At 44.6% G+C, this 12,500-nt stretch overlaps 1 protein-coding gene and 1 pseudogene across 1 annotated transcript in view; both read right to left on the reverse strand.

Annotated features, from left to right (window-relative positions):
• The window catches only part of si:dkey-178e17.1 (tricarboxylate transport protein B, mitochondrial), a 22,303-nt gene extending 18,526 nt beyond the window's left edge, over positions 1 to 3,777 (reverse strand). Inside the window, exon 1 of the mRNA XM_012825514.3 lies at positions 3,293 to 3,777. Within this exon, the coding sequence (XP_012680968.2) occupies positions 3,293 to 3,404 (112 nt within the window). The 5' untranslated portion in view covers positions 3,405 to 3,777. The remainder of the gene's footprint in view (positions 1 to 3,292) is intronic.
• Positions 3,778 to 5,323: 1,546 nt separating this feature from the next.
• Positions 5,324 to 12,500, reverse strand: part of LOC105898480 — a 44,320-nt pseudogene continuing 37,143 nt past the window's right edge.

Here is a 12,500-nt window from a genome sequence, read left to right on the forward strand (position 1 = left end):
AGAAGTAGAGAGCAACAGAGAGAGAGATGCTTTATGGGATAGCATCCACCCAGTTCTTCTCCAGCTGTCTGAAGCACTGGAGTGAAAGCTGCTGAAGGTCTCCAAGCAGCATTAGTGTATAAAAACAACGGTGAAAGAAACAGAGATGCTTTATGAGATGGCATCTACCTAGCTCTTATCCAGCTGTTTGAAGCACTTGCGTGAAAGCTGATGAAGGTCTCCAAGCAGCAATAAGAACAAGTGTGAGTAGGTGTAAACCTACTTGGCAATAAATACTATTCTGATTCTGAGTCTGTGTGTATATTATGTGTACATGTGCGTATGTGTGTGTATGCACTTTTGCCTATTTCAATAAATACAGTGAATGACTGTATGCAGTGTTTGCCATCAGCCAAAATTCCCATGAATCAATGCAAACTACTGTTATTTACTGTAAATACTATTTGCACATTATACCGGGTGTCAAAGCAAAACTGACAATACGCAATAATGCAATTGTAACTGAGTGCTCATTACCATGAGTTAATTATCGGAGTAGCCAGGCCCTTTAAGCATATATGGTGCCATCTCAATCACTATAGAGTCATCTGTGTGGTGGTCTTGCGTTCCTTGATGTCACTGACCGAATAAATAACACAATAGGATATAACAGATATGCGTAGATATTTGTGTGAACTCTTGGCTACATATTATAGTTCTAAATTACGTTTTCGTGAGGATTCATGATGTTCAAAACTGTGGGCGCTCGGAATTCTGGGACATGGAAATTACGAACATGTGTACTGTCTGGCAGAAACAGGACGTTGAACTTGAGTTCCCTACATTTCTACAAATTGACACACTGCCGAGTCAAGAAGCAATGGAGTACAAGAAGCCTAAAAACATAAAAGTGAGTTTAAAAAAAAACTAAAATTAAAAGAAGCAGCTGGAAAACAAAAAGCAAAGCTTTAGAACAGGGAATAGCAAGCAGTAGTTTAGTTACTTGAATAATCATCCATCGCACATGTGTTTAGTGTTTACCTGGCCAAGGCCTATTTGTTTGCAGCCATCACAAACGTTGTATATCTGTGTCATGGTGCACTGTCACCAAGCATGTTTATCATCTGTTGTGGTTAAAGTCAAGGTATCTGCTAATGCATTCGATCATCTTTCATTGAATATTCGGCCCATGCATAGGCCTTGCTATTGTCTCTCATTTCCTATAACGTACAGTAGACTGTTTCCTTTCAGACTGCCAGTGGCATAATAGTATTAGTGTAGCATTCAAATGTGCAGAGCATTTCGCTGTTACTGGACATTTTAAAGCAGCGTGCTTGAAAACACTTCTCCCGTTCTCTATTGACATTACATTACCATGTGTTTTGGTCAAGTGGGGTTCTGCTTTGAGCATCCTGCACCGGGGCCAGCTGTTGGCTTCCTATGCGCCTGACGGTGTGGTATGCGGTAAATAACTGCGAAAATTACAGATATGTCTAACAGTGTGAGGGATACGCAACCACTAAGATTCCATGCTCAGATTGAAAGCCCAATAAACATTCTGGACAGACCGATCAGAAAAGGATATTACAGTGTAAACATGGGTGTGTTACTGTCATACATGGATTGCAGGTGTGTCTAGCTCCCCTATAGTGGGTGGGATGACTAGCTGAAGAATGACTGAGTAGTCTAGTCTGCTTAGGGTGACCAGACGCAAACAGACCATATGTAGGACGAGAAGTAAGTTGGTGTAGGACAATGTGAGACATGTTACCAACGCTGAGAGGTAACTTAAAACTTTGACATAGTGTCTATCTAATTGAAAAATAAACATTTGCATTCTTCCTTTCGGCTCCTTTAGTTCATTCCACAGCACAGCAGCCAGGCCATCAAACATACAGGCTACAGTGTTCTCTATAGGCCTATGAAAGCTATGATGAGCCATGATGTCGCCTGGAAGCTTTTACCTTTTTCTGACGTAGCAGAGCTCACCGGCCACACGTCTGCACACAGGGAGGGATTACCGAACGGGCCCAGGCCCAGGGGCCCATGAGCTCAGGGGGCCCCTAGGCCAGAGGCTCTGTGTGAAGTCGCTGTTATGTAGGGTGACCAAACATCTTCCTTTACCTGGACAAAACTTGGTTGCGGGGCAGGAGACGGAGTCATTTCAATGTGAAAAATATGTCAAAACTTCGTAGCTGGGGAGGGTGCGTGATCGGCATGCTATACACTGCCCCGCCCCCTTCCCCCGCGACGAAGTGTCCTCCTTTTCACAAACTCAAATCTGCGCGAAGGGGAGGGGGCCTTTTACATGTCCAGGCCCAGGGGCCCATGGTTTCATAATCCGTCCATGTCTGCACAGTGTGATTGTCCGTCACATTGACCGTCACAGCGCTATTAAATAGAGTAGAAACTATGCCGTAACGGCAAAAGTGGCTAATGTGCAGGGTGGGTAAAAGAACGCATCTATACATTCTTATTTCTGACAATTAAAAATCAAATGCGTGATGCAGACAAAGGGTCAAAATAATGTGTTGTACAAGGCAAAGCGGGACACCTGCTAATTCTAAGTGTGCATAAAATAACTAAGTCTAAAGATGTGTAACGCATGACGACCACGCCACAAAGTTTTTCCACACATAGATCCTCTTTCAATGTGCTCGCTGTATAAGACTCAGCTATACATCAACTTCCTAATTACTGGAACCAGCGGAGCTCAAAGGAATGTTGCACACTTGCAATTAGTCAAGACTGTGGCATATGGAGCCTGTCACGTCGAGAGAAAAGCTCCCCAAACTGGAATGACAAGGAAGCTCATAAACATAAATTTGGTCCAATGCATATCATTTACTAAAATATGCTATTAGAAGGAGGTGTGGGAGTATAAACGTTGTAGGCACTGTAGCACTGTCACATAAACTTTGACCGTTCTCTTTTGATGCTTAAGGTAAATTATAGGTTAACCTTTCTAACCTCACCGATTAGTGTTGCAACTTAAATATTCAGCATCCTTTTTCACGCTCTTGCCAACTGCACTGAGGTCAGCTTGGCTACTGAGTCCAAGCGAATTACGAGCTACGCGCATCAAACCGATTCATCATTAGCCAGCAACACTCGAGAAGCGAGCTGACAGGTCAGTTTCGAAGAATACACACCAACTTCCGAGAGGGTAATGGACCAAACCGCGGCGGTGGATGCATGTTCAGAAGTTATGCCACCATAAAGGCTGATCATGAAACAGGTGTTCACTTTTGAGACTCACACATGCGATATTATACGTCTTTCAAAACGAGGAAGCAAAAATCACGGAACTTACCTGCCAAAATCGCCTTGCCAGGGTGCGTTAGTTTGGCTTTACCAGCGGGAGCGGCTGCTGCCAAGGCACGAGGTCGGTGAAAAGGGCTGACAAATTTAATATTTTCAGACATGTTTAAGTTCACGCAGTATCTGAAATGTCAGTTTTAAAAGTAAAGTGTTATCGTGCAAGTCCGCCCCCCAATTTTGACAGTTTCCCTGTGCAACACTGTGACAGTGGCGCGATGGGCGTATTAAATAGCGCTACAGTTTCACTGAGGGTGGCGAAACATCAGCCGTGATCGGAGGATGTTCAGGCGTTTGACAGGCGAGAGCGGACCAGCCTATCCGACACAACAAAACGCCACGATTCAGCGAGCTTTTGCCGTCCCCTTTCACAAACAGGGCGGGGCGGCTCTCTCTCTTTCTCTCCCTCTCGCCCAATCTATCAAAAGCGTCACATCCTAGAGAAACAAAACTATTTAAGGTGGACTGGCGCGCCTATCGATTCTTCGAAACCCCATTCTTGAGCGTGACTATTGTTTCCCAACATCTTTGTGAGTTTTTATCAAAGGGCGAATTGGTTGTATTCAACTGTACATCGCCAATCGAAATCCAAATACCACATGTACATAAGACCAACAATGACGGGCCCGCCCTTCTGGATGTGAGAGGGTTACAAATGTACGCTATGGGTTTGGACCCTAGACAGTTTCCACTGGTGATAATCATGGTTTTCAGAAATGGTCTAGTTAACCACAGAAGTCTATAAATAAAGACTTGCCTCCTCCACAATAAAACTAGCGTTTTGTATTATTATCTTTATCCCCACAGTGTTGCGGGTATTGTAACTTCGTCAAAGCATCCGCAGCTCAGAATGTGTCTGGCAAAGAGTTTCGTATAAATCATTGTGAAAGGTCTGTGTGTATCAACTTCAGAAACCCCCAGATAGCCACGAAGAGTGAGCTATGAACTATGAGATAGGATAGGCATGAGCATGAAGTTTCGCCTCTTTGGATAACACAGAAGACCCTGAGGTGGTAATGGCAAGTTAGTCAGCTACATGTAATTACAGTGACATAGAGTAAAAGAGACATCTTATAAAAGTCGCAAGGTCATTATAACGTAAATGGGTATGAAAGCTGACTGAATTAAATGGCATGTTCTCATTTGCACACTGAATTAATACTTGATACTGATCTGATATTAACACTGAGTTGATAAAGTAAAATGCAGAATGCTTTTAGCTCAATGTAATGATCATGTGTAACCAATAAGGTAATTACATTATTGCTAGCTACTTTTTTTTTTTTATAACTATTTTTATTCCTTATTTATATTGCTAGCTACTTGACAATTTATCTGTGTGTGTGAGAGAGAGTGAGGGGGGGCGCTATGTGTGTGGTGTGTGAATTAGTGTGTGTGTGTGTGTGTGTGTGTGAGAGAGAGAGAGAGAGAGAGAGAGAGAGGGGGTATGTGTGTGGTGTGTGAATGTGTGTGTGTGTGAGAGAGAGAGAGATAGAGAGAGAGGGAGGGGGGTATGTGTGTGGTGTGTGAGAGAGAGAGAGAGAGAGAGGGGGTATGTGTGTGGTGTGTGAATGTGTGTGTGTGTGAGAGAGAGAGAGATAGAGAGAGAGGGAGGGGGGTATGTGTGTGGTGTGTGAGAGAGAGAGAGAGAGAGAGGGGGTATGTGTGTGGTGTGTGAATGTGTGTGTGTGTGAGAGAGAGAGAGAGAGAGAGAGAGAGGGAGGGGGTATGTGTGTGGTGTGTGAGAGAGAGAGAGGGAGGGTGGAATGTGTGTGGTGTGTGAATGTGTGTATGTATGACTTCATGTTAGTCTTACTATATTATTATTACTGTATTACTGTACATTCGTTCTCTTTTTTCCCCTCAATGTTCAACGTGTTGAATGTGTTGTTTTATCGTTATATGTGCTTTGGCAACACTGTCGCGCAAATAAGGCAACTTTGAATTTGAATTTGAGAGAGTCCACATACTTCAACTTCTCCACCTTAAACAGAGCTACATTGAAAAAAGACACAGGGGGAACATGTTTCATGTGTGAGTGTGTGTAAACTTTATTCATCCGCCTGGACATTCAGCACAGCAGGAACGGACACACACAAAACAAAAAGCACTCACACACTGTCGCACATGAGCAGTAACGCCCTGTCGCTTTCCCCCAGATTCTTCCGTGTAACCTAGCAACCCAAAAAGATTGCTTCAATACACACCTGTCTTGGCCTCCATGTTCCTCTGTCTATGTTTTATTTTTATTTTTTTTGTATTTTGACATAATTTTCTATAAAAAAGTAATATGTTTGTAAGACTACAACATAGGCTACACTTATGACAATGCATATGGCTTGTCATAATACTGGGCTTACATGGATACTAATTAGAGGTACCAACATAATACTATTACTGTTATTATTATTTCATCTGCATGTATGCAATGTACTTCAGTCCAGTCAATGATTTCATCAGAAGAGAAATGATATATGGAAATACATTTCTAAAATGTTTGTTTGTTTGTTTGTTTGTTTTAAATAAGTATGAGTACCATAGAGTGTTGGTTTGGTGTTTCTCCACCACCGAGATGAGGTTGTACATATCTGAGATAGAGGGTTGTATCTGAGGTTGCTAATGTAGCACTGCGTCTGTGGGTTTGTGCTCTAGATGCATTGCGACTCCCTCATGAAGCGCTAGCGCATGCAGGCAGAAAGACAAACAACACAAATTGAAAGACTGAAAGAAAAACAATAACACAAATGTATCGCTGTAAACACACTTAATCTCTCCCCAATCCAGCAGCTCTTCCTCACTGTCCTCTGCCCCCCCCCATCCACTTCCGGGTCATTCTGGGCCTACTTCCTGCCACTGAGGGGGAGACATACAAAGACCTGTGATTGTCAATGTCCATTGTGTCCAATACTCATTTTCTGTGATGCCATGCGCTCATCTTAAAGACTTCCCAATGAGGCAACAGGTAGAACAGAGACGCGGGACAGATGCTAGCCACTGAGTAGTCAGAGGGAGAGCTTCTACAGCGCTTCAGAAAGTGCATGCATGCGTTTCCGTGCCAACGCTCCCTTGTTGTCGTGGCAACACCTGTCCTGTGTCCATGCAGTCGATGACTTTGAACAGTGTACTATGTAAAACTCTCTTCACTTTTTAGTTTTTAATTTTTTCTTCTAAAAATATAATGTCTTTTTTTGTTCTGTCTTAGAAAGCTGCTATCTGACACTGGGACTGTGATAGTGGGGTAAATGCTACGGCGGCCTCTAGTGTTCGGTGAGCGCTCTGCACCAGCTCTTCTGCTGCTGATGCTGCTGGGGTGCAGTGGTCTTCATGCTGTGCGGTTAACAGGGGGTGAGGATCCAGAGGTATCTCACAGGCATACATTTCCCAGGATTCACAGCGCAGGGGTGGGAGGGGTATGATAGGTAAAGGGGTGGGGTTTAAGGCTGGACATTGAACCCATAGGTGGGCGGGGTGTATCCCGGCGTGGTGTAACCGTAACCTGGGTAACCAGGCGGAGGGACCATGGGAGTGGGGCCAGGAGTAAGCATCAGCTGCTGACCTGTGGACACACACACACACACACACACACACACACACACACACAGATAAAGACAAATATTTACACCAATACAGGGGATTATGTAAATGAAGATAGTTTTAGCCTACATAGGTTCATCTCCATTTGGGTCAGTGTAATATTTGTAAAGACAACTACGTGAAACTTTAATAGTTTGTGTTGCTACGTGTGATTTCCTGAACAGTTATTCTCTTGTCTCTGAGGCAAATACAGAATATCTCTCTCTCTCCCTCTCTCTCACACACACACACACACACACACACACACACACACTCTCACACACACACACACACACACACACACACACACACACACATATATATAACCTCACCATAGACCATGGGATCAGGCTCCTGAACCTCTTCCTCTTTAGTTCTCTGACTCTCTGCCTCCTCCAGCTTATCCACCTATCACAGAGGAGATAGGAAGGGTCAGAGGTCGTGGTGAAATGTCACCTGGAGGTCAGGCTATGTGGCAAAGTCAAAGTCAAAGCAACAAGTCCAAGTCTGAGGCATCCTGTTGTGAAAAACATCAGCATTTACAGGCTTCAGACTTGTATGATGTAATATACTGTATAATGTATGTTGATATTTGGCCACTATGCCATGTTTAGTATGATGTAATGTATAATGTTTGTTGATATGCCTGAGTGGCATTAGTGGCACAGAGTGGCGTGCAATTCCACTTTAGTCTTTAGTAACAGCAATAAATAAATACATTCAATACATGTTACATACAATAATACATATGATCTCATTACACAGATTGCCTGGGCGTATTTCATTTCTTGTTAGTCATTTTACTTACCTCCTATTTACATATTGAATATGATTCTCTCTTTCATAAACAGAAGCCTGTGAATGCTAATGTGTTTACAAAATGCAATAGAACTTCCTGATATTCTGAATGAGCTGACCCTTGTGTTGACCCTTGACCCCGGAGCAGAGGTGGCGCTGATCTGCCACAGGTATTTCTGATCTAAGCTAAATCTTTTGAACATTTAGGTTCTCTTTGAGTCTATATCTCTGTTCACATCTTGCATTCGGTCAATCGGTATTTCACAGTTTGCACAGAGACACTCTGTTTTGTTTTCGCCCTGTGCGTCCGTCAAAGACCCCTCCCTTCCACGGCCACAGAACCTCTGATGTCACTCCAGTCCCCATGGCGCTCAACTCTGACCCCCTCCGACACCCAATCATCCCCCAGCGTGACAGCAGCCCGCCCCCTTGGCTCTGGGAGAGGTTTAAATGTCAGACCTCCCATCATGGCTGCTCTGGAGCTTCAGTGGCGTTTCTGTGCGCTTCTGTCCGAGGACACACAGAGCTGCTGCCCCCCCACACACACACACACACACACAGATCTGCCCCACCACACACACACACACACACACACACACACACACACACACACACACACACAGATCTGCCCCACCACACACACACACACACACACACACACACACACACACACACACACAGACACACACACACACACACACACACAGATCTGCCCCACCACACACACACACACACACACACACACACACACACACACACACACACACACACACAGATCTGCCCCACTACACACAGAGCTGCCCCCCCCACACACACACACACACAGATCTGCCACACCACACACACACACACACAGACACACACACACACAGATCTGCCCCACCACACACACACACACAGATCTGCCCCACCCCCCCACACACACACACACACAGATCTGCCCCCCCCCCACACACACACACACACAGAGCTGCCCCACCACACACACACACACACACACACACAGAGCTGCCCCACCACACAAACACACACACACACACACACACACAGATCTGCCCCACCACACACACACCCACCACACACAGACGCAGGCTTCACCTGAAGGCTCCTAACTCATCTTTTCATTTCAGCTCTTTAGAAAGCACCTTCCAGGGTCAAAGTCGTTTGTAAACACAGCTACACAAATCAAACTGAGACAGGATTAAATTAAATTCATTCATTAATACAATCGCCTGCACAGCTTGGATTCATGTCACTGTACAGAGAAATCAAGAAATACAGCAGACAGCAAGGAGGGTCTCATGGCCTCAGTTCAGGTCATGCATGTCCAATCAAATCATTTCCTCCTGATTGCTTTTGCTATTCCTATTGTCCCTTCATATTAGGTGCTCCTCTCTTCTCCTCTCCTCTCTTCTCCTTCATATTAAGCGCTCCTCTCTTCTCCTCTCCTCTCTTCTCCTTCATATTAAGCGCTCCTCTCTTCTCCTCTCTCTTCTCCTTCACACTAAGCGCTCCTCTCTTCTCCTCTCCTCTCTTCTCCTTCATATTAAGCGCTCCTCTCTTCTCCTCTCCTCTCTTCTCCTTCATATTAAGCGCTCCTCTCTTCTCCTCTCCTCTCTTCTCCTTCATATTAAGCGCTCCTCTCTTCTCCTCTCTCTTCTCCTTCACACTAAACGCTCCTCTCTTCTCCTCTCCTCTCCTTTCTTCTCCTTCATACTAAGCTCTCCTCTCTTCTCCTCTCCTCTCTTCTCCTTTATATAAATCTTTCCTCTCCTCTCCTTCATATAAATCTCTCCTCTCCTCTCCAACTCCCCATTACTCCTCCTTCCCTTCCTCTACTCATGGCTGCCCACCCTCTCCTCCTCTCCCCACACACTACTGCATATAAACACAGGCTGCACAGATGGGAACGCTGGACCTATGTAGCTATAACAATGTCACGAGACATTACATTAACTAATATTGTCATTAAAGGTGTATTTTGTCTGTTATATGGTTCTCTATGTGTCAAAGTAAAGGTTAGAGGACTGTGTGTGTGTATGTTATGTGCCTGTATGTATGTGTGTGTGTGTGTGTATATGAGTGTGTGTGAGAGAGAGAGTGTGTGTGTATTTGTGTTGCTAAGAGGGGACGGAACACATTGTAGTGAGTTGTACACCACATGAACACACACAGTCAGTCCATGCGTAAATGCATCAGGAGAAAGACCCAGTCATGTTCAGCACCATGCCATGAAGGCATGCCAGCGAGTCCAGCAGGCACTTCTCCATACACTTCTCCTCCTACTTAGTGCTATTAAACGCAGGTGTGTTGTGCTGGTTGTGAAAAAGAGAACACAAGTGTGTGTGTGTGTGTGTGTGTGTGTGTGTATATGAGAAGGTGTGCCGTTCCTATGTCTCCATGTAAGTGTGAGTGTGTGTGTGCCCGGGTTTAAATGCGTCCCTGTGTGTATGTATGTTCTGTTGTGTGAGTATACTGTATGTTTGGTGGTTTGTCATTGCAAACGAATGACAATTCATAATAAGCATGAAAACACGATTATTTTATTGTATGTATTAGCCTGAAATGTATCTTAAATCCATCATGAAAAAAATTATTCCAGGTCAATTTGTTGTGTGATGGTGTGTGTGGTCGCAAAGTTAAGCATGAAAAGATTTCTAAGTGGCAGTAAGAAAAGAGAGAGAAAAAGGGAGGATGAGAAGTTCAGGGAGAAATGACCTAAGGTAACACAATATTTCCCATCAAGAATTCGTCCGTGTTTCTGATAATGTTTCAAGTGCTGCTGAGCCAAGTTTAGCTAATGCTAGCAGCAGCAGACAAACAGCTACTACAGCACCAACTAACCCTGCCTGCCTTGCTTCTACAAACGGTTAGCCATCATGTACCACAGCTCATAGTCATATATAGACGTCTATGCCACAGCTGCCCATATACGGGACACTGACACCTGCACTGACGACGCGCATGATACTGCCATGGTCATCATCACTGCTCAAGCACAGCTGGATGATAACGAGAGCAGTGATGTCACCAATGTGAGTAACAGCAATGGCATACAGTGATCAGTGAAGACCCAGCATTATGGCGTGACAAATTAACAGTTAGAGAGAGAATTTAAATAGTTAAAACAGGACCTGTACAAATTCGGAACTTTCAGTTGAAAACATTCAAGTATAAAGAATTAATCAAATTGTAACAAGTTACATTATTTTGATAAGGTAATCAAAAAGTTACACTACTATTACACTGCACTCAAAACCTCATAATTCAAATAATTTACAATTGTTTAGTTGTTAAAGTCAACTATTCACCATAAATGTCAGTTTCACATAACATTGTTCATTAAGTGTGTGCGTGTGTGTGTGTGTGTGTGTGTGTGTGTGTGTCTGGGTGGGTGTGGGGTTGGAGGGGATTGGTGCTTTGGTGGGGTGGATTTTTTTGGGGGGGGCCTCAAAATGTGTCTTTGCCCAGGGCCTACTATTTGCTAAAACCGCCCCTGTGTGTGTGTGTGTGTGTGTGTGTGTGTGTGTGTGTGTGTGTGTGTGTGTGTATGTGTGTGTGTATTAGGCAATGCAGTGGAGCAATCTAGTGTGTTAGGTGGGGGTGAGCTGAGAAGCAATGGTATTAGGCAATGCAGTGTGCCAATCTAGTGTGTTAGGTGGTGTTAGCAGTGGGCTGAGGAGCAATGGTCATACCCATTTAAGGGAGTGGACAAGTCAGTCCATCACTCTCTAGCCCAGGACTGGCCAACATTATCTCACATGTTACAGACACTCTGCCTCTCTCTCTCTCTCTCTCTCTCTCTTTCTCTGTTTCACTCAATTATTCACTCGCTCACTCTTTCACTTCCTGTCTCTCTCTCTCTCTCTCTCTCTTTCTCTCCCTCTGTCTCACTCATTCACACCTTTCACTCACTCTGTCTTTCTTTTTCTCTCATACTCTGTTTCACCCACTCACTCACTAATTCACCCTGTCATACCCGACTCTTTCTTTTTTGCTCTCTCTTTCTTTCTCACTGTCTCACTCTCTCGAACACACACACACACACACACACAGACACACACACACACACACACACACACAGACACACTCCGCTGTAACATCTTGTAAGATTAAGGTTGCCTTCTCCTGTCCCCCAGGTTACACACCTACTAATCTATGTTACTGCTGCGTGAGAGAGAAGGGGCGTAAGAAAAGGGCCAGAGACCTTCACCTGCTCCGCTAACACATCCACCTGGAAGAGAAGCCACAGGTAAGACACGCCTCCCGACCTCCCAGCCAATCGCATGCACTCGCTCTCACCAGTCACATGACACATCCTCACCAAACAATCCCCTGCTGCTTTCCATACTGGTCAATCAGATTATTTCTCTCCTCGATAGCAGTCACACGCCCTCCTACAAAAAAACTATGGACATTTTTTTTTTTGATTCTGAGATACTTCCTCAGTCACACTCTGTCTCACTCTCTCACTGTCTCACTCTCTCTGACAACCTTGCTGAGGTTCTCCCTCATGACCTGGATGAATTATGAGGTATTCCCTCAGTCACTCCGTCTCTCCCTCTCTGACTGACTGTAGTGAGGTAAGGCATGGTGAGATACTACTGAGTCACTCACTCACTCTCTCTCTCTCACTCTCACTCCCAGACTAACCACGGTGTGGTACTCTCTCACTCACTCACTCTCTCACTCCCAGACTAACCACGGTGTGGTACTCACTCACTCTCTCACTCCCAGACTAACCACGGTGTGGTACTCTCTCACTCTCACTCCCAGACTAACTATGGTGTGGTACTCTCTCACTCTCACTCCCAGACTAACTATGGTGTGGT

This window comes from Clupea harengus, chromosome 7, assembly GCF_900700415.2.
Source record: "Clupea harengus chromosome 7, Ch_v2.0.2, whole genome shotgun sequence".
In the NCBI taxonomy this organism is placed as follows: domain Eukaryota; kingdom Metazoa; phylum Chordata; class Actinopteri; order Clupeiformes; family Clupeidae; genus Clupea; species Clupea harengus.